This window comes from Drosophila miranda, chromosome XR, assembly GCF_003369915.1.
Source record: "Drosophila miranda strain MSH22 chromosome XR, D.miranda_PacBio2.1, whole genome shotgun sequence".
NCBI lineage: Eukaryota > Metazoa > Arthropoda > Insecta > Diptera > Drosophilidae > Drosophila > Drosophila miranda.
In genome coordinates, this window is record NC_046674.1 from 23,421,612 (window position 1) to 23,446,744 (window position 25,133).

Here is a 25,133-nt window from a genome sequence, read left to right on the forward strand (position 1 = left end):
AGCGTCTGGTCTGAGGGTTTTAAATTATTTAAATTAACCGCCGCACTTATCGATAGTCATCGAAATTCACAGTGCCCACCACTAGCACCGACTAATTTGTGTATTCGGCGCGCTGAAAATGTACATTGTTTTTGGTATTTTGTTTTGTTTATAAAAATTGGCGATCAAAACGAACTTTAATGGATGAATTCGACGAGTGCACCCACAGTCTGCTCGATGTGGTCACCCATCTGGCTACTCTGTTGGCCGCCCAGGAGAGTGGCCCGAAACGGCCAACAGCTGCGTCTGTGGCCAAAAAGCGCAGCTGGATTTTCGAGGCTCTGCTGCGGAATGGCACAATGCCGTCCTCCACCAAGGAGGCGTTCTTGCGGAAGGTGTGCCTGGAAATGAGGGGCGATCGAAAAAACGAAATGTTGCGCCACTTTCAGCACATACTCGGCTGTCAGGATCCATTCATCGAAGATGCTGGCATCCCTTTGCAGATGGAGTCTGATGGCTGGAAGGTTTCAAGGTTCAGGCTCAAGCTGTTGCAGCCAGGACCACTGCAGCTAAATAAACCTGCCGACGGCAGTGAAGGCTATGCCGCTCTAAATGACCGTAAAAGAACGATGTTAACGTCCGTCGATGATTTGCGACGGCAAGGCAAGCCACTCCAGTTCCAGCCCCGCTTTGATTTTCTATTGAGCAGATTCGGTGTGCACCGCGCTGCCCCCAAGCGCCAGCAGTTGGTGGCCGCCTCCGTGACTTGCTCCGCCATCTCAGAGTCCATGGCTCGCATAAGGGAGCCCAAGGACCAAATGATGCGCTTGACATATCGCCTGCCGCTGCCAGTAAAAAGGCCTTTGCCGGGTCTGATGGGCCGGGAAAAGCTGGAGAGGAACTTCATCGCCGAGGCCAAGCCTGAGAAGCACTTTTTGTCGGATATCAGCATGAGCAATGAACTTTTGCTTCTCCAGAACAAAGATTTGGTGCTGTACTACATCGATCAGGCAGAGCTCATTGATCATTTGAAGAAGGCCGCCGCTGGCCTGCAATCGGAGACGTTCGAGTGCCCAGCCGGAGGCGGGGATCAGCTCCAAATAAAAAGAAACACTACAGTGCGGACTGTGCTGCCCGAGGTGCTGTCCGATTTTGTACAGCCCTTCCTAGAGTCTGGCACCGCCTTCCGTCGCCTGAGTGCCCGCATCAAGAGCCGAGGGCCTCGTCTGGAGGGACCCCTTAATCGGGTTAATATCCCACTCTCGAATCTCAATCTTTAAAAATACTAAAGTCTATCGTCTTATGTTTTCAGGCCATGCGGGACACAATCATTGATTTGTTGGCCACCAATCGACAGTTTTTTCTCTCCCTGCCCGCCGAAAGCTTTTCGCAGCTGCTGATGAGCGCCCAGCACGCCATGCGACTGCTGCAGCATCTCGAGAGAATGTTCGAGACGGAACCTAGTTGTAAGAACATGACACATACCGATCCCATTCTTAACTGCCCACCATAATTCTTGACCGACATTTCCAGTGAACTTGCACTCTGGTGTTTCGGGGACATTTATACTAGCCAGCATCGGGTCGGCCATCGACAAGTGCAGCAATACCGACTTCTTGCAGCTGCTGATGTATTTGCTAAAGTGCATGTGCCAGACCTACTTTGCCCAGCTCCAGCGATGGGTCTACAAGGGCGAACTAGACGAAGCGGTGAACGAGATCTTTATCAGACGCCGTGCGCCATTGGATCGACAGATCGACGAGTGCAGCAAAGAGTTCTTCGATAAGGCATATCAGGTGCACGAGGAGGAAGTGCCAGACTTCTTGTCGGGCTGCGAAACTGTCATTCTCCATTGTGGAAAATACAATCGCCTGCTCAAGGCTTGCAATGCTCAGGTGAGAGCGATTTAACTGAAGGAAAACATGAAAGGTTCCCTCTTATAACCAATCGCATACAATTGCAGCATCCCGCCTTTGATGTGGCATACCCCGATATAGTTGTTTGTCTCTCGGAGCAGCAGCTTACGGCGATGCGCAGGAACTTGAACGATAAATACAACAGGATCCGACAAACCTTTGAAAAGTGCAGCATGAAAAGCATCTTTGAGGAGCGGATGGCATCCAAGCTTCGTTTCAAGAACCGCATGGTCGAGCGAACGGAGTCCTTTATTGCTGCCTGGGAGGAGGAGCAGCGCAAGCTCCTCCTGGAATCGAATGCCAAAAAGCGGCTGCTCTACGACAAGATCAACGCAGAGCAGGAACTCCAGCAAAGGAATCGTGTCCAGCAGCGCCGCCTGGAGGTCGTTCAAGAGCTGCAGCATCAGCGGGACCGTGAACGGTACGAGGATCAGCTGCTGGAACGGGAGAAGCTGGCTCTGATAAATAAAATACAAGTACTCCGACAGCGGGATCTGGCAGCAGAGGATGCTTCAGGATGGGAAATGGCCGAGAGCCCAGATAATAGTTCAAATACCAGCTTTAAATCTTGCCTTGAAGGCTCAGACGCAGATCAACAGACAGACGCAGACCCTTCTTCATCGGTTGATGAAGAACAAAATGCAACAGACCCTCGTAAATCCGTCGATGAAGAACAAAATGCAGTAGACCCAGAGCCTGCCCCTGCCTCTGTCGTGCCATATCAAAGAACTCACTCGGATTTTCTCAATTCCAACGAAGAAGAGCCCTCTTTGCCCTCAGAGCTGGACCGCAATCGTCGGAAAATGTTGTCCTCCGCCCTGTTGCAGGAATGCCAATCGGAGGTGCATCTGGAGGAGTCGTCAAGCACAGGAACAGAGCTAAGGGCCTTCCTGCCTCCGGACATCAACATGAACCTCAATAGGTTGGAGGAAACCACGGAGCAGAGTGATCTGCAGCGGAACCGACAGCGTATGCTGCAGCATGATGGCTTCAATGCCTTCAACTCCATGGAGGATGTGCACACCGAGCGCGTCAAGTGCCAGCTGAGGTCGGACTCGCCGCTGGCCAGGAATCGGCGACGGGTGATGGCAAGCGAGTTTGATATTCCAAACATTTGCAGAAAAGCTACCATCCCATTGTCCTCGATTGCAGAGAGCGGCTTGCACTTGCCCCTCGAACTGAACAAGCTACATGTGGAGGTGCCTCTGGATGCTGCTACTCCCATGTCCACCACATCCGATGTGGATATCGATGGGCTCTCCGACCACAATCCTTTCAAAGAAGAAGAGTCTGAGACAGATGCAACGGATTACAACAACGGACATGCTCTTATGAGTAATGCCGGTCATGAAGAGGATCCTGCACCGCTTTTGCCGGCCAATCCATTGGCTGTTGAGCCTGCACCAGCGTCTGTGGAGAGAAGAGTAACTTCAATGACCAGCAGACTCCCAGCGGTTAGCTGGCCAACAAATTTTGGAAAGATAGCGGAACACGAAGAGCCTCAGATCTCAGCCGTTTTGGTGCCAGAGTCGTGTAATCCATTTATGGCCAGGCGCTGCCTGCAGATGTCCGTGATGGAGCCCGTCAGTGCGCACTACGCGCTGCTTCGCAACGAGGTGCTACGTATCTTCAAGGAGCAGCACATCTATGAGCACTTTCGCATGCTGCGAAACTACTTCTTTCTGCTGAACGGCGAGTTTGGGACACAGCTCACGGGCGGGATTTTTGGCAACATTAGGGCGGGCATGGATCCCCGCAGCCTCTGCCAGAAAGGTGTGCTGGACGTCATTCTCAACAACGCGCTAGGAGGCTGTGCGGCGTCCGACGACACCCTTGTGGCACAGAATCTCACATTGGACTGCACAAAGATACCGGATGGCCTGGACTTTATGTCGCTGGAGGCCACGGGCATGCTGACGCTAAAGTGCAAGGTAAATTGGCCGCTTAACTTGGTGATTAGCGGTGAAACAATCACCAAGTACGGGCAGATCTTTGAGCATCTGCTGAAGCTGCGGCACGTCACCTTTGTGCTCGAAGGCGCCTTCCAGCACCTACAGCACCTGGCCAAGCTGCACGGAGCAGCACTCCGCACTGCGCTCCAGTTTAGGCACCTGCAGGCGGTGCGCCACAAGCTGTCGCACTTTATGACCACGTTACAGACCCATCTCCTTGCAAACGCGTTGCAGGCCACGTGGAACGCCTTCAAGAAGGACTTGTGTGGCTGCGACTCCATCGAGGGTCTCTACCGGATGCATGTGGCGTATTTGAAGCGGGTAGCATTCCTGGCACTGCTCAATCGTCGTAGCGCCAAGATCAAAGAAACAATTGACAGCATTCTTGTGATTGTGTTGAGGTTTTGCAAGTATGTTTTCCCCCATTTAAAATGGTCGACGGAGATCTAATTGATCCTTCCCTTACAGGGTTCTTCAGTCGCAGTCCTTCGTGATCGACGGCGAGGTGTTTGTGCATCCGCGCTACAAGCGCCTGGCGCACGAGGAGGCAGAGTTCGAGAAGTTCCTGCAATACTTCATCTACTTAGGCAACAAGTTGGCTGCCTCTGGGTACCAAGAGGAAATCGGAGACCTGATACGTGTTATTAATTTTAACAACTATTACAAGTTATCTGAGGGTTCCACATCGACCAGCAAGAATTAGATGTAGTTAACGAGCGGCCATTATCGACAGAAACTGGTCTACGATCTGTTCGAAGCAAGTGAGAAAAGGCTGTATAAGATTTTAAGGATTTTAAGAATGTATGCTGCTTGAAATTACTAGAACTTAAAGAAACCTGTAGCTAGTGCTTATTAAATAATGTTGAATTTTTCCCTATGTATAAAATGACAATTGTTTTAATGGAATAAAAAGAGTTATGTGCGACTAGAGAAAGACTGTGTATACACGCGTGCAGTCTTCCATGGAGGGGCTTTCTGAAAACTTGATCCATATTGGTATGTTCTTTCTGAACAGTCGGAACAACTGGTAAAGACTGGCCCAGTACTAAGATCCGAAAAATGTGTACGTGAGCAAAATCAGGATTGATATTCCCGCCGCGTATTCTGTGAGTATTCCAAGTACAACGTTAAAATGGGCAGCAACAAATAGAAACCAAACAAGCGATTAAGAGAATTTTGCGACGACGACATAGTAAAATTAATAAGGGCGGTCGAGCAGGCGGAATTGTTATGGAATTTAGGGAATGAAATACAGGTTGATTACATTTCTGTTCCGGAATAACGGATTTATTAAATATTGCGGTGCTTTAGCGCCCACAATTAATACATGCTTTCAAATAAAATTTGAACTTTAAACTGATTTTATTTGTAAACAAACGCATAACAGTGTAGCCGTAGGGCATGCACACCTGGTCACACTCGGCCGCTAGCTAAATATATGGAACGTTCTGCAAGCAAACCTATTTTCGGATCTGAATATTAGGAGTTAAGTGGGTTAAATTCGTCTTCTTCATCGGTATATTTACGGTATATTTTGAAAAAGACGGCATATTTCGGTATATTTCTGAGAGTCGTTTAATCCGCTGTCCATGAGTCATTTGAAGATTCGGTTTTATTTTTATCTCTTAATTGTATCCAATTCGCTACGTTTTTAACACCAATAATCACTGACAATGCAGGTGAGGGGTAGATTTCCAGGCATGGCCAGCGCCTGCTGTGCTGGAAACGCTTGGAGTTCCACATTTGTGGGTGTGTGCTGCACCTGAAATATGAAATGCCATATTTGGGCAGATGCGAGTCGCAGTGGCAGGCCAAAAATAAATGGACTGTGAATGAAAACTCACGTGGCTCGGTCTTTTGCAGGACCCAAATGAAGACACCGAGTGGAATGATGTGCTGCGGGCCAAGGGAATCATTGGACCCAGGCATAAGGAGGCCGAAATCACAGAGGACCAGATCCAAGTGCTGATGGATGAAGCGATACAGCGGCGCACAGACCTGCCCCATAGTGAGGGCCAGCGCGACAAAAAGATCAATGACATGTCGCTGGATGAGCTAGAGGAGCTGGAAGACTCCGAAGACGAGGCTGTGCTGGAGCAGTACCGCCAGAAGCGCATTGCGGAGATGCGCGCCACATCCGAGAAGGCCAGGTTCGGCAGCGTGCGTGAAATCTCGGGGCAGGATTATGTCAGCGAGGTTACCAAGGCCGGCGAGGGCATCTGGGTGGTGCTGCACCTGTACGCCAACGGCGTTCCGCTCTGCGCTCTCATCCACCACCACATGAAGCAGCTGGCCGTGCGGTTCCCGCACACAAAATTCCTGCGCTCCGTTGCCACCACTTGCATACCCAACTTCCCCGAAAAGAACCTGCCCACGATATTCATCTACCACCAGGGCGCCATGCGCAAGCAGTTTATTGGCCCCTTGGAGCTGCGCGGAGACAAGCTGACGGTTGAGGAGCTAGAGTTTATGCTCGGTCAGGTGGGCGCCGTTTCCACGGAGATAACCGAGGATCCCAAACCGCAGATCAGGGACAAATTGCTGTGTGAATTGGAGGACAAAAGCTCGGAGTTTTACTAGAGCTCACCTTCCCCCATCCACATCCAATTAAATCACCTTCAGAGATGATCTGTGTGCCCGTCTACTGATATTATGTTGTAGCATTTATGTTTCGTTGCCGTCTTGTGCTTTTTCTTCACAAATAAACCTTTACTTTTTTATAGAAATCCGGATTCACTTATTACTCTGCTTGGCACTGCTGGCCGCCGCCGCCTTGGCCACGCTCTTTGGCTTGCCCCGGAATATGTTGGGATCGATGATGTTGTAAGGGTGCTCGCAGGCCGGATTGAGGACGCGGCCGCGCCTCAGCTCGTGCTCCTCGAGCAGGTGGGGGGCGAGCAGTAGGAAGAGCTGCTCGGTCCACGAAGGAAGGCCGAAGCTGGAGAAGCACAGCTCCCAGTAGGGTAGTCCCAGATGGGCGATGGACATCCGTAGGTATTCGCTGAAGGTCTCCGCCAGGAACTGCCAGCTCAGGGTGTTCAGCTCCAGCAAATAGAACTTTGGATTATTCGAGCTTGTCGACTCGTACAACATGCATACCTGGAAGAAACGGAAAGCAAGTCAATATCTGGAGTCTGAGGACACAAAAGAGATCTGTGTCACCTTTGCCATCTCGTTGATGTTGTTTATCTCGAATATCTTGGACTTGGCCGTGATGGTTGGCGTGGCGTTTCCCCACTTGTCCTTGCCCGTGCCACTAGAGGCGCTCGGCATTCCCAGGGGCAAAAGACTGGCCGTCGAACTGGAGCCAGCTCCCGGCAGGTCAGACGTGGTGGCAGTCGGCGTATGAGCAACCCCACTGCTGGAGTGCGTCGTCTCGATGTTCTCCCGAAGAAGGGTCACCTGCAGCAGGTGCGGAAAGTAGATGTGTCCCACGCGGCGAATGTCATTGGCTGTCGGGTGGTGGAAGCAGGGATATGTGTAGGAGCAGGACTCCGCATAGCACTACGCACTACTCACGCGCATACTGATAGCTCCAGTTGAGCACGAATCCGTCGGTGGACAGGTAGAACTTCTTCATGTCCTCCGGCAGGTAGACACAGTGTCTCTGCTCCCAGTTCACCACCTGGCAGGCGTTCAGCGGTTGTCGTCGCTCCAGGTTCACATTGCACACTCGTGGCACGGTCGCTGACAGGGCATGAGGGTTTGCGGACGTGAGAGGAACGCTAGCTGGATGGTTCATCATTCCACCGGTGGATACTTACAGAGCGTCTTGATGAGGCCCAGCGTCAAATTTTCGTAGAATGCATCTTCCGGCGAGAGTTTCTTGTTCATTATTAAATAATTTTCGCCAAACAAAAAATTGTGTGTCACTTTTACGTATCAAACGTGTGTTGCTATTACTTTTTCTTAGCTTCCAGCTTGATTCGAGCAAACAAAACCTCACACCGGCTGTAAACATGTTGTGTTGGAAACGGCAGGTCCGGCGGGGTGCTAGCTAGTTCCTGGCTATAATAATTTTATAGCTGGCAGAAGACTACGGCTATATTTGGGGAGAACTCGACCTACCCCGAAATGGTAAAGGATCAGAAAACTTCAACCGACTTACAACATTGAAAGGGATTTATTTACAATTTATCATGAGATCGGTAAAGCTACAAAAATAAGCAGTGGACGGACAGTCGACAATTAACCGTAATTTGCGAATGGGGATAGAGTTCCATTGACATAATGGAGGTGAGAGTGTTTTTTTTTTGAGCTATTACTCGGCATTGCTTGTGGTCTGCAAGTTGCGGTCTTATCCCTTGCTCGACACGTTAGCCTCGCTCTCGGCCTCCTCCTCGTGTCAGGGCACCTCCCAGACGGTGGACTCAACAGACCGTCGAGGCCGGGCGGCCACCTCCACATGGGCATCGAGTCCGTCGCTGAGGCGACTGAATCGTCGTGCCCAGCTGCCGCGGTTGGGGCCCTGGCTGCCGGCCACCGATGTCCGGTTGCTGGCATCTCGGAACAGACTCATGATGTCCTGGCTGTCGCCCTGGGCCCGCTTGATACCGTGTTGGTACTTAGCCTCCTTGGCCAGCAGCTGTTCGCGCTGCATCTGCGTCTTCACCTCGGACGGCACATCGGGTATGATGAATTGCATGATGCCGGTGATTACAAACACGACGTGCTGCTCAGGGTGAAAGGAAAATTAAGCGACAGTCCTTTTAGCGGATGGACTCTAACTACAGACCTCAAAGACCACGACAAAGGCTAGACGAGCGGCGAACACGTGCCAGTAATGGGGACTCAGGCCATAGGCATCGTAGTCCTTGGGGCCGTTCCTGCAAAGGGATTATGAATGGTTGTGAGCATCCGTGGGGGAGATACCAAAGGATTTCGGCCTACCGATAGCCCCGATATTGACAGGTGTCTGGATCGCGTTCGCTGACCGAGGCGCCCCACTCCTCCTTGTAGTCCGAGGTATTAAATATCGAGAGCGAATGCTCTATGTAGCCGGCTAGGGTGTGGGTCTCTGAGTATACGAACTTGTAGACCATGCGCGGTATAAAGTCGCTGGTGTAGGCGATCACGAAGGCATTCGAGACGACGGCCGTGTAGGTGATGATTCGCAGGATGCCGTACCAGGCCCCAATATCCTCGACGCGCTCGGCCAGTGGGCGCCTAGCCTGCGTCACCATCTTGTATGCATCCAGCCGGATCTCGGCCACATTGTTAAGAAGCGCAAAGAGCGGGGCCAGGGGAAATGCGGCCACGAACAGGGTGACGAAGCCGTATTGCAGAACTATTTTTGAAGAGATTAGTCTCATGGAAGGCACCTTCTAGGACGCTACTCACTCATCTCCAGGTACTCATCGAAAAGGGCGAGGCGACCCGGGTCCTGCATATGGTAGTCCTGCTCCCAAGCCATGTGCAGATGTGACTCGTCCTTTGTCGCCTGGAAAGTGAAATAAAACGAAAATTTGAACGATCTATTGGGTCAATCCGTACCTCGATTACCTGTTTGTGTTTTCGCTGGCGCCACCAGTTCCAGAACTTGGGGAACAGATACTCCATAAAGTTATTCCAACACTGCTTGCCCACCATGATGATGGCCAGTTGGATGCAAAGCTCGGACAAGCATCCCGCCGGGTCACAGATGTCGTTCTTCAAACGGAAAAACTCGCTCCGCCGCGCCCCTTCGTCCCCGGGATAGTCGAAGAAGCGGCCCTTGAAGAAGGCAATATAGATGAGCGACGAGTAGAAGTTCATAAACTCAAAGAAGAAGATCTTGAACGTATAGGAGTCCTCGTACTCGGTGTGGGTGCGCGGATTCTCCAAATTCGTTAGCCTGATTGCCATGCGATGATAGATCTGTGCACAAAAAAAGAAGCGTACATCAATAACAAGTGTTTTTGAACTCCGGGAGCGTAACGTACTCGTGTGAGTATCATTATGACCACCAGATTGATCAAGGCGGCTGTGACACTGGTGAAAAGTTTGGCATGCTCCTTCACGAAAAATCCACCGCCGCCATAGATGACCGACACCAGCGTAATGCGGTACAGGATGGTACCCAGGACAGCGGACAGCACCACGGAGATCTGAAATGGACCAAGAACGGAGTTGAATTATTAAATGACTAGAGGCTAAGCCTCTGCGCAAGCCTCTCTAGCGTCGCTCTTGCGCCGACTCCCGTCGCACTTGCTTAAGCAACAAGCAAAATAGCATCGATGCATCGCGATTTATCTAGAATCTACCAGCAGAAACCATTATGACTCAAATTTCTAACAACATTACACGGAGGACAGTATCAAAAGGAAACAGAAAACGATTATGTGTGTGTTGCTATCTCATTTCCCTCCACCAGGTGCGCACACCGCACGAGGGAGAGTGGGAGAGATAGAGAGTGAGAGATAGAGATAGAAAGTGAGTGATCGAGAGTGAGAGATAGAGATAGAAAATAAGTAAGCGCGTGGACGAGTTATCGTAGTATCCTTTTATCCTTTTGGCTAGAATAATGATTCGATCTAAGCCAGATTCAGCAATCTGGAAAATATTGTGGACTCGTCCTTTGGAAGGGCGGAAGCGTGTGGGGCGAAACTTTGTAATACACGTGAAATAGTGTGATATCACAGGAATACCTCGCATTTGATTGCGAGGCGCTCATCAAGACGGACGGCCGGAAAGACAGACATAGCTATATCGACTCGACTATTGACGCTGATCAAGAATATACATATATTCTTTATGGGGTTGGAGACGCTTTCTTCTGGGTGTTGCAAGACCACGTCGACGACAGAAATAGAGAGATATTTTTTAATTTGAGCACCCACCATAAAGAGCACCGCACTGCCGGTGACAACGAATCGAATGGCCCGGTTCCAGGTGGACATGTAGGGCTCCTTCTCGCGTGTGACGGGATTCATTCGGAATGTAGTCGCATTAGTCTCGAACTCGGGTCGGTTCTCCTCATCCATGTCGACGTTGTGCAAATCCCATTCCCAAACAAGGACCGACTGTTTGCGTTTCCATAGCTCCAGAAAGGTGGTGGCTATTGGCAAAAGATGACTTTTTTCCTGATCCTACTTATGGCACTGTAGAGACACTTACCCCAGAAGGACATGAATATGGCGAAGAATACAGTCGAGGGATTGTCAAATAGGTAAGTGAGACGCGAGAAGAGGCAGGACTCTGACAGCCTCTGGTAGCTACAAGCCTTGTCACAGAGTGGGCATAGGGTGATGTTGCCGGTGCCAAACTCGTTGCATATCTCCTTGCTGGGCGTGTTGTCTTCGGACTCCAGGGTGGCCAAGCCGTAGATGAAACAGAGAGTGCCCACCACGGAGGGGTACACCAGCATTTCCGTGTAGAAGCCGAGCCAGCAGAAGTACAGCGCTATCTTGTCCCCAAAGTACTTGCGCACCAGGCAGAGCGGCTGTTTCTTGTACCACTGCGAGGGATGTGCCCAGGTCTGGTACAGCACTCGCCTGTCGAGGGAGATGCCGCTGGAGTGCGGCCGATCGTATCGCCCCTCGTGCAGGGGGAAGCACCCCAGGTACGTACCATCGTTCATCAATCGCCGTATGCCACTGCGATCGGTTTCGTCGTAAGGTGTGCGTATCAGAACCTGCATGACCATCAGGGAGCGTTGGGCACTGGTGAAGGCCGTGGCACGATCCTTGACGATGAATCTACAGAGAGATCTATGTAAGAACTTGCCTTTTACCCAAACATTAAAAGAACTTACTGCTCCTCCGGGTTTCCATTAGCTGTGGCTGCTTTAAAGGTTGTTTCTCCCTCCAGCAAGCTCTGATCGAGCTGGATCTTTTTGGTCAGGCGCTGCCACACCTCCCTCCAGTACTGCACATTCCGTAGGACCACATTCTCCTCATCCTACAACAGAAAAACAATAAGGTCTCCATTGCGCCGCGGCTGATACGAAAACTTACCCAAGATGGCTTCACGGATATGGTTATGAAGCGCTTGATGGGCAGCTTCAGGTTCATGACTTCAGCCAGTCTGGTTTCCAGTCGCCAGGGCAGATGGATTTTTAGGAAAAAGGTTTTCTCGTTGAACGACTGCGACTTGTCTTCCAACTCCACCTCCAGTCCCTCCTTGACCAGGTTCTCCATGAAGCTGCGCCTGAGGTCCCGCCGACGGGCCTCCGCCTCCGTCATAACGCCCAGATCCTCTTCCTCCCAGGCCAGCACCATGTCGACCTTCCGCCGCCCGTCGCGAAACATGAGGGACTCGGGATCGAGCCCCTCCCGGTCCTGCTTGCTGATGCGTCGCTCATTCTCTGAGTCCCCCATAATGCTATTGCTCTTGCTCGCCTTCCGGCTGCCGTAGTAGCTGCCGCTAATGCTGCTCGCTGTGTCGGAGGCCTTACGCTCCGTGGGCAACAGTTGCCGGTAACCGAACTGGTCGGGCAGCACGTTGGAGTGCGAGGATTCCATAATCTCGTACGACTGATTCACCCCGTCCTCGGAGCTCGTCCTGTGGCCGCACAGGGTGGGGCTCAGATTAAGGCCTAGAGTGCGGCGCATGGCTGTGCCCGGAATATCCTCTTCATGACTTCCGACAATCTTCGGGCCGAAGGCCTGCGTGGGGCTGGGTTCCGCCGAATCACCCTCCAGGTGCGTGGGCAGCGGCATGGCAATAGAGTTCGACTTTTGGTATAGGGAGCCGTTGCTGGCTCGCACCACAGAGGCGTTGAGCCACTTTTCCGTATAGGCAGCAGAGTTGGCCCGACAGGCGCTCGCCTCCGTGCGCTTGGACCTTGGCAGGATTGGAGTGGCGGGCTTGGGCACCCCAGCGGTAGTGCTATCCAGCTCCGCCTCCGGCTTGCTCGGGTTTGTCAGGTAGCTGTAGATGTTGTCCGCTGGATCTCGCTCGGTATCCATTATTCGCGTGAGTGGATCGGGCTCCTGTCGGAGAGGTCAGCAGTAAAAATTGATTGGCCATGGCACATCGGACATCGGTGCACTCACCCCGAAGCCGATCAGTCGGCCGGCCACAATGCCACTGTCCTGGCTGAGGCGTCGTGGTCGGAGCTTGGTCCGGCTGTGGCGGATCATACGCTCGCTCTTCGCAGGACTGGACATCACCTCACGCCGTGCGGTCGTCTCAGGTCGTGGGTTCCGCAGCGTTGGCACCGAAAGGAATCCTGTGGGAGGAATCGGATTAGCACCTGAGTGGGCTTTGATCTAGGGGATTCACTCACGGGGGAACTGAAAGACCAACTGCTCGCTGGGGTGCTCGCTCTCCTGGGCTGCGTTGACGATGAGATTCTCTCGTGAGCTTGCCTCCGTTATCCTAGCGTTGCTCTCGCCATCCACGCTGTCGACGCGTATCTGAAATATTTGGGACTTCGCGCCAGACCGGTCTCCGGGACTGCTCATTGTGGGACTACTCTTGGCTGTCGGTTTTCCCTCTTTCTGATCTGTCCTCTGGTCTATGGCGGCATGGAATTCTGTGGAGCACAATCGAGCATGTGAAGCTAGAAGGATATGCTAGTGTCTAATTTCGCCCACTTCATATATCTGAAACACCTGCTCCAGTACCCATGATAAACTATTTAAGGTTTGCTTCGGTTTGCGGACAGTTGGAACGGAACGGAAAGGAAGTATTCAAAAGTTTGACTGAGATGGGGGACATGCATAAGACTCTGGCCTGCGACCTCCCGGAGAGTGCTGCAGTGTTAAAAATTCATGGGTGTTTATACTACGGCCCTCGAGTGGCTATTCATATTCGTATTTGTATCTTCATTTACCAGCCACGACCCAATCAGAGGCGGACTCACGCACACGCACACGCACGCGCTCGACATTGACCCACGAATTCTTCCCGCCGTTCCGTTCGGTTCGGTTAGGGTCTGGATTCTTTGTATTTGTCCAACTTGATGAGGGACCTGTTCAAAGTGCCCGGACATTAGTCAATGCACTGTGGGAGCAGCGCCACTTGAGTCGCAAAGGTTAGGCAAACAAACTTGTTGCTAGAAAACCGAACCCCTTCCCCTGCGGTCGAATGACAAGTGCTCTAGATAATTGCCCCCGATTAGTGCTGGGTAAATGTATAGTCGTATGAGACATAAGAGTGTGTATAATGGTACAGAACTGTGTGTAGGACTGCCTGGAAAAAACTACTTTGGGGTGTTCTACAAGGTTTTCGAGTTGTACGAGAGCTTGCCCAAAACATATCTGGGCCCAGGGACAAACAAATAAATCCGTACTCATACCTGGACTGCGTATACTATTAGGCGTGCAACGGTCTCGAAATTTCAGCGCTGGTTGGCAGTTGTGCAAAGTCCCATGCCTTTGAAGTAATCACAACGATTGAAGGATTATTGATCGCTCCTGTCCGTTCCCAGTGATATGTAGCACTCGCAGTAACAATCGATTATTGATTTGCATTCCTGCACTCGGATGCAGCTCTCTCACTCTTCTTTTCACAATTTCCAATATCCCATATCCCTATGATCTATTGCACTTCTATGCACTTCAATGGGCTTGTAGCACTAATGGGGCACTATTGATTTTGTATGTCTGTAATCATTATCCTTGAATCAATGCTCATAGTATCCAGGCCCACCGCGCTCGCATGTCCATCCGTAGAAGCCCGCACTTGACTTAACACTTTTCGTCCTGCATATGGGTCTGGGTCCGATGGTTCCGACTATTCCGATGTGTTCAGCTCCGGCTCTCGCGCACGAATGACTAAAAAAATCCAATTGTCCCTGTCTCTGTCCCTGGTGTCAATGGTCGTGGACGACCTGCACAGGATATCGGCACTCCTGGATAGATAATCACGGTTTTACTTGTTTCTGTTCGATGTGGCGAATGTGGTGAATAGTAAAACGGGCATATGCCTGCTATGGGACCACCGCCCACACGAATATCCTATTAATATTGGGCCTCGTGTTGGTTATTCGTGATAAGTTTCTAATTTTAAATCAGGTCTAGTAGTGCTTCCCCTCCAGTCCAGTATGAACTACTTTCTGAATGACGTCAGTTTCCTTGGGGCGGGTTAAGGATAAAACTGTACATCTGTTGGCGATGGAATAAGTCATATGAGGCAATAGGTTTTACACTACATATGCTTGAGCTGCGAGTATTCCCCTGGCTGGAGATCCAATTCGTGACCATAAAAATAGCCACCGTGCAGGAGTCCCTTATGCAGCCAGTATTATTATTCTCGGACGTGGAATCTATTTTGATTGAATGTACGTCATTAATAGCGCCATTCCGAGTGTTGGTGCGTGCTGTTCGGTGGACTCTTGAATATTGTACTGTAAGAGTGCTTTGATTGGCACCACTTATAGATAGGAGTATGCAAATGGCACCTATTTATATTGAATGTGGCCAGTTAATCGCAGGTAGGTATATCCATCATACTTGTACGAGTTCAATTGAAACTTTTGATTGAATGGAAATATTTTTGAAGGCCTAATGCTCAGGGCTACAGCTGGGAGGTTATGGGAGAAGGGGAGAATGCCAATGTCCTCTTTGTATATTTTCGATATTTTAACTTTCGCAATCTCTGTTAGGAGACTGCTATGTTATTTAAAAAAGTATTTTTAACCACCACCTTAATTTGAATGAAATAATCTTGAGTTATATGAGACCGAGTCGTCTCCATTGGTTTTGCACTGTTGCAGGAAATTCTGCTGCCAGTTGCACAAAGCCTTAATAATTCATATATATGTACCCACTGATTACTCTTTTTATTAATCTAAAAGATACATTTTTTAAAGATTCCACTAAAATTAGAAAGCATATCCTCTTAAAGTGTATGTTTTCTCCGGATAGAGACCATTTTAAACTCTGGAATTGTTCTTAATTTAATTTTGTAGGATATTGTGACATTATTCGTTCTTTTTACACATTTTATGCCAACCAAACGAAGTATTTTATTTTTTAAATTAAAAATATAAGCACTATTAAACGTACGGTTTTTGGGAATACTTTTAAAATGGTGCTTTAGTTTCAAAAATACTATTACTTTGGAATATGAAAAATGGGAATTTAGAAAATTTCTATAGATTTTTTTATTTTTTCAGCGGTTCAAATTACACCCTTTTCAACCATCTTTATTAAACATTTCCCACCTACAAGATACATTTCCAATCTGAAAGACACAACATTTTAGAGATTTAAGGCTTACGGTTGTTAGAAAAACTTTAAAAAATATATAAAACCTTGCACAAATCAAGCCATTGAAATACTATAACACAATTTCAAATGGAAATTCAAATTCAAATTATAATGCCCACTTGTTCTCCTTCATGATAAATTTAAAGAAAAACGAAGGGGAACGTTGTGAGTTGCTGCGGCGACCGCAACTCTACATACCCGATACTTAGTCAGTATGGCTCTCCTCCACCAGACGGCGCTACCATTGCACGACACGAAAAAGAGTGCGTGCGAGAGAGACAGAAAATTATTATTATTATTGATTTTTATTGTATAATTATTATTCTTGATTTTTATTGTATAATTATTATTCTTGATTTTTATTAAATAATTATTATTTTTGATTTTTATTGTATAATTATTATTTTTGATTTTTATTTTATAATTATTATTCTTGATTTTTATTGAATAATTATTGTTTTTGGATCAAAAATTCTTCTGTTTTTTCGTATCTTTGAAATTGTGGATGCCACAGATTTTTGCACTTTGTGGGGGCGGAAGTGGGCGGGCCGAAGTTTCGAAATATTTTTGTAACAGTGACATATTACAGAAGTCCGGATATAAAATGTCGTTGCTCTAGCTCTTATAGTCTTTGAGCACTATGCGCTGATAGGGACGGACGGACGGACAGACGGACAGACAGACAGGGCTCAATCGACTCGGCTAATGATGCTGATCCAGAATATATATACTTTATGGGGTCGGAAACGATTCCTTCTGGACGTTACACACATCCACTTTTACCACAAATCTAATATACCCCAATACTCATTTTGAGTATCGGGTATAAAAATAAAGGTACGAATGGAGTTAAAATGGAGGTGCAGAAACTTACGGAATGGCCCATCCACTGTTTTGCATCACATTCGAGCCATTAGGATTAATGCAATTGGCATAATATTCGATCATAAAGTTTATGAAGGCATTGCAAGAACAGCAAATGACGCGATCTGAGCAGTCTAGTGGTCAGAGACTATAAGAGCTAAAGCGTAGGAGACCCATACTGACTAAGTATATTGCGTTTGCTGGACTTCGGCAATAGTGCATGAAGTATAAAGCAATGGGCCAAAATGAAATGGAAAACTTTGATATTCAATTTAAAAAAAATAAATCGCAATCCAGATTAAAAATTTACCGATTATCGATTATAAATCGATAAGCAACAAGGCAGTTGCCTTGTAACCTCCATGGCTGGATGGATTAACGGATTCATATATCCCACCATGTACACACAATGAGTTTTATTTCCGTTATGACGAGTTTGCGGCGCTTCCGCTTGCAGTCATAAAAATCAATTAAATTTGAGGGTCATCATCAGCCACTGACAAACCACGCCCCCCCCTTTCAGGATGCGTCCATTATACTACTATGAGTTAATTTGGAAACATTTTTGAAGGTCTCATTCTCAAGGGTACAGGAATGTGGAAGGAAGAAGGAATGCCAGTGTTCCGTTTTGGATATTTTTGGTATTTTAATCCTTGCAATCATTCTTTAAAAGTATTATTTTTGCCACCACCTTAATATGAATGAAATACACTTAAAATTATACGAGTACATATATGATATCTATACCTAGTTCGGATCGGTCACAATTACCGAGTCATCTCCATCGGTTTTGCACTGTTGCAGGATATCCTGCTCGCAGCTGCTCGTAGCCTTGTTGAAGAAGAGTCCCGGTCCGCAGTCGCCCTCGATTTTCTGCCCGTGCACACACATGAAAAAGCCGCGACAGTTGTCAACATCGCGAGCCAACTGGCCATGTTTTCCGTTGCAGACACCTACGCGCTCGCCGTTCTCCATGAGGCAAGTGCCGTCGCTCTGGCGACAGATCCTTAGGAGGCTGTCGAAACTCTCCCCATTGCGGCAGCGTTGGGACACGGGCAGATCATCCTCGCAGCTGGTGTAGCGCCGGCAGTCGCCCTGTTCTGCCACGGATGTGCCATTGCCAATGACGCTGCACAGGCTGTCGAAGGACGTGGGTGTGTCGTTGCACTGCTTGTTCTGCGCGCTTTGCTCCCGCACTGAGAAATTTCCGGGCAGCTCCGTTTGCAAGTCCACATCGCCGGTTGGCTCCAAGGTTTGGCACTGCTGGAGCGTAGCGTTGAAGAAGAAGCCGGAGTAGCAGCACTCGTGGCGTAGCTTCCCAGACACGCAGATGTAGAAGTTATTGCAGTTGGCCGGATCCGGTAGAATGTAGCCGTGCTTTCCCTCGCAGACCAGTGGATCGGGCGGCACATGCTGGTTATTTGTCTCCTCATCATCGTCCAACTGCTCCACGAACGGACAGGAGCCGTCGTCTTGCACGCACAATAGCTGCTTCGGATCGAAGAAGCTCCCTGTTGCACACCGCTGAGCTACAGCAATGCCACCAGCACAGATGAAGTACCTCGTGCAGTCGCTACGGTTGGCCAGGTAGCTCCCCTCTTGAAGGGTACCGCAGCTGTAGACGGCGCTGCTGTTTCCGTCCAGCTGTCCGTTCTGGCACTGCTCCAATGCCTGCGACTCCGGCTCACAGGCCCCCAGGACGGGATTGAACTGCTGTCGTGCGGGACACTCCACTGGAATCGCCATGCCACGCACGCACGCGTAGTACAGGTTGCAGTAGAGCTCGTGGGACAGGCGCACCCCGTGTAGCCCCGCACATACCTTTCCGCCAGATTCCTCCGCCCCAGGGTCCGATTCCGTCTGGCACTGGCCGTGGTCAACGCGGCACAATGAGAGCAGGCTGTGGAAGTACAGTCCCTGTTCGCACTGGTGGAGGTGAGTACCGTTCTGGCTGGAGCAGCTGTAGTACGCACGACAGTCCTCGGGATGAGCCACTAGTCTGCCGTCCTCTACTCCTGAGCAGACGTCCAGCTGGCAGGTGCCATCGTTGGGTCTGCAGTATCCCTGAGCGGCGTCGAAGAAGCTACCGGAGGCACAGCTCTGCAGTACAGCCGGCTGCTGCTGCAGGCACAGGTAAAACCGTGTGCAATCCTCGGCATCAGGCACGCTTAGGCCATCTGGTTGGCCCAAACAGCTGCTCTCCGCAGCCGAAAAGGTCAGAGCTTGAGCTTGCTCCTGGCACTCGACTTGGGCCTGACACCTGTTCAGTTCTGGGGCGAATCGCTGGCCACGAAGGCAGCTTCCCAGGAGCCACTCCTCTCCCTCGCAGTAGTGGAAGAATGGCATACAATGCCCTCCGTCCGCTGGGATCAGTGGCAGAGCCCGTAGCTCCCGACTATGGCAGATACGGCGCATTCCGTTCGCCTGGCACCTTCCATCGCTGGGCACGCAGCCGAGCAGTGGCTCGAACTGTTGTCCCTCGAGGCAATGCATCCGCACCCACTGGCCGTCCAAACATTGGTCATAGATGCTACAGCTGCCAATCAGGCCTCTTTTTTGGCCGCTAACACAGGAAGTCGTGGTATTCTGCGGACACTGGTCGGCATCGTTTGGCAGACAGTAGTTGCGGTCGCGGCTGAAGTACATTCCCAGTGGACACTGGTGCCGCCACCAAACGTTGTCCAGGCACATGAGGAAGCTGTCACAGCTTGCCAAAGACGGACGAACGGACAGATGCTGGCAATGCTTGGTCGGACTTATGGTGATTGTTGTGTTGCAGATGTCCCGATCGTTTGCCTTTGCGGTAGCCGGAAACGGCAGGCAGGAACCCATCAGGGCAGAATAGTAGTGCTGCTTGGGACAGTTACGAAGGCGCCACTTGCTGCCTGCGCACCGGAAGTACTGTACGCAGCTGCCATTTCTGGTGGACATCGTTTGGGCCTCGCTGCGGTTGGTGCAGGGGGGAAGATACGTGACCCGCGCATAGGCACAAACCATGTCGTCCCTTGGCTCTAGGCAGCGTTGCTGCTCTGGGTTGTAGTAACGCTGATCGGAGCAGATGTGTCGTCGCCAGTGCCCCTCCACGCAGATCTCGTACTGGGAGCAGTTCGCTGGGACTGAGCGCTTTTCATCCAAGCTGCAGGCAAGCTGAAAAAAAATTGAGAACAAGGAAGCTGAGTGAGTTATATGACTGGTAATCCGGAAGAAGTACGGGATAACAATCTAATTATTCTTAGCATGGAAACAATCTCATTCTTAGCTAAGATTTGTGTCGATCATACGGGATTTTTCAAGGAATATTTTCAAGGAAGTCCCTGATTACCTACCAGGTAAGAGCTAGGAAGATCCTCCTGTTCCATTCTATAAGCAAATAAATAAAAGGCCGAAAGTATAATTCATCTTGTTTGAATTTATTGTAGCTCATATGTGTGCGGTTATTTGTATAGTACATTATAGAAGTATAGAAGTGGAACAAGCGGAACTTTCACATTAAACATAACTCATAAATATCATGGGATTATATACTCGTAAGATAAGGTATGCGTATGCGTGGGCAGGGATTATGCAAGTTTCTGGAAAAATCTCTTAAGGAATGACAGTGACCTTACTTTTTCCTGCGCCTCCAGTGAGCGCTTCTGGATGACATGATCTGCGCACATTCCCAGCTCGGGGGCGAAAATCTGGCCGATCGAGCAGGCATGGAAGGTGACACTGACTCCGTCCGAGCCGTCGCACGAGCAGAATCCGGATTTTGTGTTCTGAGCCGCGAAGGGCTCATAGCGAGCCCGCTTCTGGCACTCTAGCAAGTTGCAGGCAATGTTGCCGATGACACCTTTTAATGTGCACAGGCCCTGGGAAACATCGAAGACGTGTCCTTCGTCACAGTGATGGTAGCTGGCGACTCCGTCACAGCTGCAGAATCCCGCACTGGTGTTCCTCGCCTCGAACGGTTCAAACTGGGCGCGACCTCTGCATTGGCGAGAGTCGCACGCCTCAATCGTGCAGGCGGCCAGGTCCTCGTCAAAGAGCTCTCCGTTCTCGCAGCTGTGGTAGGTGGTGGCGCCGACATCCTCGCAACTGCAATATCCACTGGTCGTGTTTGTGGCCGAAAATTTCGAGAACTGCCCGCGTTTGTCGCATTGGGTCACGTCACAAGCAGAATTGGCGACAATTTTGGATGATGGGCTTAGACAGGCGCCGAAAGCGACATCATACTCTGTGCCGTTCTCGCATGCCGCAAAGATCTGACTTCCGGACATGCACACGCAGAAGCCTGCGGTTGTGTTCAGGGCCGCAAAGGTGGATAAATCGGCCAAAGTGTCGCATTTCCCGATCTCGCACACGGAGCATGGTGCCTGTGTAGAGTCAATTTTAGTGATCAGTGGTGTTCCCTTTGATTTTGTATTAAAAGGGAGTTACCGAGGGTATGACGCAAATCTCCTGTGCCGCGTCGAAAACCATTCCCGTGCTGCACGTGTCGTAGATAACTTCGCCATTATCGCAATAGCACAAACCGGCATCATCGCTGTCCGTTATGGGGGGGAACGGCTTAAAATCAGGCATACTCGCCGTGCACTTGGATGCATCGCACAAGCAGCTGGAGTCAACCTGTGGGGGTGGGACGCAGGACTTAATTGAAGAAACAGAGATAGATTTAATAAATATCGATAGTACCGTGGGCGGCTGGCATATCTTTAGGTCCCAGTCAAAGATCTCGCCCTCGGCGCAATCAAGGTAGTTGGGAAGTCCGTCCTCACAATAGCAGAATCCTGTTAGATCGCCCTCTGGCTTGAATGGGTCGTACGCCGGGAGCAAGTCGCATTGGTTGGCGTCACAGTGGATGGTGGCACAGGGATCCTGAAAATGTGTGTCCAATGAGAGACAAATCTGAGCAGTAGATACATTGAAGAAATTGGATTCGATCATTACCTCTGGCTTTGTGCAGATCCCAAACAACGTGTCGTAGACCTGGTTACCCAAGCAGGCTCCGTAGATGGGACAGGAGTCCATGCAGTAGCAGTAGCCAGATGTGTCCGGAGCGGGAAATGTTTGATAGTCCTCCAGATTGTCGCATTTCGTCGCCTCGCAAACGTTAGGTGTGCAGGTTACCTAAGGATATTGGGGTGAACAGATGATCTGGGGAGGTCTTCCAGAGTGCTGGAAGGTACTTACTTCAGGGGCTAAGCACGCCTTGTCTTCCTGGTTGTACACTGTGTTTGCAGGGCAGCTGTTATACGATGGCAGCTTGTCCACGCATATACAGAATCCAGCGTCGGTGTTCAAAGCTGGAATCGTATCAAAGTCTGTTTTGCACGAGCAACCATTGGGATCGCATCTCGGCTGTAATGGAAATGCAAATAGAGTCAATGTGAATATTATCTTGGGCATTCAGAACAATCGTCCGATTGGCTTACGTCTGGCTGAGGAATGAGGACGCATAGAAGATCGTCACTGCTGAAGGTATAGCCAATGGGGCAGGGCACCGGCACCGGCTGTTCATTGCGGCACAAACAGAAGCTGTTCGCGTCTTGGTAATTGGGAGAAATCCAGTACTCCGGATTACCGACACAGGACGCGGGATCGCACTCTCCAGTCTGCGTTTAAAGCGGGATATAATGTTACTCATCCAAAACTTCTACACTTACAAATGGGAACTTACAAATTCACAAATGGCATCTGCGGCGTTGTAGACATAGCCTTCGTTGCAGGACATGAGGTAACCACCATCGCCCATGCAGGTGCAGAAGCTTGAGCTGTCGCAATTTAGAGACGGGTATGTCAGATACTCAGCAGCACCCTGACAGGTGGCTTGATCGCAGTCCACCTAGAGTACGCACGACACAGTTTATAGATGGATTTCCATGGACTTAGATGGATTTACTTACACTGGGTATGGGCTCACATATCCCGTAGGTCGAATCAAAGGCGGTGTTGGACGGACAGGATACGATGGTAGCCTCCTTGTTAAGGCACATGTAGAACTTGCTGGTGTCTCCAGCCACTGGGTAGGTCGTATAGTCGGCCGCCGTGGCACACAGCTTTGCATTACATTTCGTTGCGGCGGAGCACAGTCCTGTGACATTATTAAATGCCTCGCCGACCGCACAGTCCACCACTTGGGCCACTCCGTCGGTGCAGAGGTAGTACTTTGTGCAGATTGGGTGGGGCACGGCTCCAGAGGCGCAGGTACAGGGGTTGATGCATTGCGCGGTGACATCAATCTCGCATATCTCTCCATTGTACCACTCGCCAGCGGCACACGAGTGCTGGGAGGCCAGGCCGTTGTAGCATCTGAAGTAGCTTGTGCAGTCATCCGGGTTGGGCAGTTGGTAGCCGTTGGGTTTGTTGGCACACACCCAGCAAGTGGCGCCTGTGTCGGGCACGCAGACACCGTCCTTCACCACATTTCCCACGCCACAGCTGCCCTCGACCATCTCACCATTCTCGCAAATCAGGTACTTGCCACAGTCGGTGGGATGGCACACAATGGAGCCTTGTGCAATGCCTCCAGGACAGCAGGGGGCCTCTTCGTTGTTCTCCGACTCCACACTGCGCCTAGCTCGTTGGCTGACGATGAGGCTGGTGTTGCCGATGGGTGGTCTGATGCCGTAGAATGACTTGTTTTCGGGACAGACACCATCCTCGTCAGCTTTGCAGATGCCTAGGACCGGGTCGAAGTAGTAATCTTTGGTGCAGTTCTCCTCCTGCCACCTGCCGTTAATGCACGTCTGGTAGCTCCAGCAGTTCGAACCGCTTGCGGCCGGATCGCTCACGTTGCACTCGTCAGTGGAAGATTCCACACACACATTGTCGTAGTCTATTGTGCAAACGGATAATGTGGTGTTGAAGTAGCTGCCATTGACGCAGCTTGCTGACTGCCAGACTCCATTCCGGCAGTCGTAGTACTTTGCGCAGTTCTGAACATCTACCTGCTTCTCATCGTCTTTGCACTCCGCCTCAGAGCTATCGGGACACTCATTTTCAGAATCGATCTGGCACACAGTGAGGTTGACGTTGAAGAAGTTTCCCTTGCCACAATCGCCGGAGATCAGGACGCCGTCCTCGCAGATGTTATACAGTCGGCAATTCTGTTCGTTGGCAACGAGTTCACCGTTCTTCACATTATCAGCACAATCACAGCCGGTGGTGGGTTCTGTTACGGTCGTCACCTCATCGCAGGGTTCCGTTGTGGTCGTCACCTCATCACAAGGTTCGGTTGTGGTCGTCACATCATCGCAGGGTTCGGTTGTGGTCGTCACATCATCGCAAGGCTCCACTGTGGTGGTGTCATCGCATTTGCCGGGTTGACAGTTCCAGCCATCGGCGTTAAAGATACTGCCGACCGGGCAGTTCTGGATGGTCGCGCTGTCGCTGGAGCAGAGGTAAAAAACGGAGCAGTTGGTCTTGTCAGCGACGGCTGAGCCATCTGCCTTTCCAACGCAGAAGTTCTGCCAGCAGACGGAGTCTGTGTCGGCGGTGCAAACCTTCAGGCTGTCGTCGAAGTAGGAATTCAGCGGGCACTTCTCTAATGTGGTCACACCATCTGAGCATGAGTAGTAGTTGGCACATAAATCGTCGTTGGTCGGAAGTGAGCCATCGGGTTCTCCCACGCATAGGTTCTGCCAGCAGGTCTTCTCAGTATCCGGAATGCAGACTCCAAGCGTGTTGTTGAAAACGCTGCCGGCGGAGCACTTCTGGGCGTATGCCTGTTGGTCGTCACAGATGTAGTATTCACCGCAGAACCCGCTCTTTGGCAGAAATGCTCCGGTCACCTCGTCAGTGCAAACGTTTGTTTCCTACGGATGGGGCGCTAGTTATACGTGCGGGCGGATTAGAGAACAACGGGGACACTTACCACGGACAGGGGAGCCACAAAGCTCAGTTTGCAGAGTCCTCGTCCGGCGGTGGCGCACTTGCCGTTCTTGGGGTTGTATTCTTTTCCGGCTGGACAGGTCAGAGCCCGTACAGTACCCTTGGCCGAGCAGCGGTAATAGCTGGAGCAGCTCGTGGGGTTCGGCCAGTGGGGCGACAGACCACGCAATTTGCGGTAGACGCATTCAGGATCGGCAGCTCCGACAAGGACCGCCACTGTAGTGAGTGTCACCACAGCTAGCAGAGCAACTAAAAAATGAAATCGTGAGTCAAGCCTCCCACTCTCAAGAGTCCTGAACTTGCTTACCTCTCATTTTCATTTATTATTTTATAAAAAAAAAAAAATGTTCGATTATATTCCACTTGTGATGCTTTACTAATGATGAATGATGAACTCTGCACAATTGCCAAAA

At 50.3% G+C, this 25,133-nt stretch overlaps 5 protein-coding genes across 6 annotated transcripts; 2 read left to right on the forward strand and 3 right to left on the reverse strand.

The window, feature by feature from the left end:
• The first annotated feature begins 79 nt into the window (after window positions 1–79).
• On the forward strand, window positions 80–4,781 carry LOC108151005. Its single transcript, XM_017279361.2, has 5 exons — window positions 80–1,226; window positions 1,292–1,445; window positions 1,513–1,874; window positions 1,943–4,257; window positions 4,316–4,781. The coding sequence occupies exons 1-5, from the start codon at window positions 180–182 to the stop codon at window positions 4,548–4,550; spliced, it is 4,113 nt and encodes a 1,370-aa protein (XP_017134850.1). The 5' UTR covers window positions 80–179; the 3' UTR covers window positions 4,551–4,781.
• Window positions 4,782–5,401: 620 nt separating this feature from the next.
• On the forward strand, window positions 5,402–6,573 carry LOC108151022 (viral IAP-associated factor homolog). The gene is made up of 2 exons (XM_017279382.2): window positions 5,402–5,526; window positions 5,711–6,573. Exons 1-2 carry the CDS (start codon window positions 5,521–5,523, stop codon window positions 6,425–6,427), a joined length of 723 nt encoding a protein of 240 aa, XP_017134871.1. The 5' UTR covers window positions 5,402–5,520; the 3' UTR covers window positions 6,428–6,573.
• LOC108151019 (tubulin polyglutamylase complex subunit 2) lies at window positions 6,563–7,769 on the reverse strand. 2 transcript variants are annotated; one of them, XM_033386599.1, is made up of 4 exons: window positions 7,612–7,769; window positions 7,367–7,534; window positions 7,010–7,299; window positions 6,563–6,889 (listed from the first exon to the last, which is right to left on the reverse strand). In XM_033386599.1, the coding sequence occupies exons 1-4, from the start codon at window positions 7,679–7,681 to the stop codon at window positions 6,581–6,583; spliced, it is 837 nt and encodes a 278-aa protein (XP_033242490.1). In that variant the 5' UTR covers window positions 7,682–7,769; the 3' UTR covers window positions 6,563–6,580. The 2 variants fall into 2 exon arrangements, with proteins under 2 accessions (XP_033242490.1, XP_017134867.1); XM_017279378.2 differs by having other exon boundaries at window positions 6,563–6,946; window positions 7,612–7,764.
• A 375-nt stretch (window positions 7,770–8,144) lies between these two features.
• LOC108151007 (anoctamin-4) lies at window positions 8,145–13,297 on the reverse strand. The gene is given in 12 exon segments (XM_033387832.1): window positions 8,145–8,519; window positions 8,583–8,673; window positions 8,738–9,134; window positions 9,188–9,287; window positions 9,350–9,703; window positions 9,769–9,933; window positions 10,666–10,883; window positions 10,943–11,523; window positions 11,580–11,725; window positions 11,782–12,759; window positions 12,802–12,998; window positions 13,056–13,297. Coding segments are annotated over 12 exon segments (3,780 nt in total). The 5' UTR covers window positions 13,234–13,297.
• A 4,252-nt stretch (window positions 13,298–17,549) lies between these two features.
• Window positions 17,550–25,130, reverse strand: LOC108151001. Its single transcript, XM_017279351.2, has 11 exons — window positions 25,028–25,130; window positions 24,704–24,969; window positions 22,734–24,644; window positions 22,508–22,672; window positions 22,263–22,442; window positions 22,021–22,188; window positions 21,778–21,957; window positions 21,523–21,705; window positions 21,268–21,456; window positions 20,457–21,203; window positions 17,550–19,995 (listed from the first exon to the last, which is right to left on the reverse strand). The coding sequence occupies exons 1-11, from the start codon at window positions 25,038–25,040 to the stop codon at window positions 17,596–17,598; spliced, it is 6,402 nt and encodes a 2,133-aa protein (XP_017134840.1). The 5' UTR covers window positions 25,041–25,130; the 3' UTR covers window positions 17,550–17,595.
• Between the last annotated feature and the right edge of the window lie 3 nt (window positions 25,131–25,133).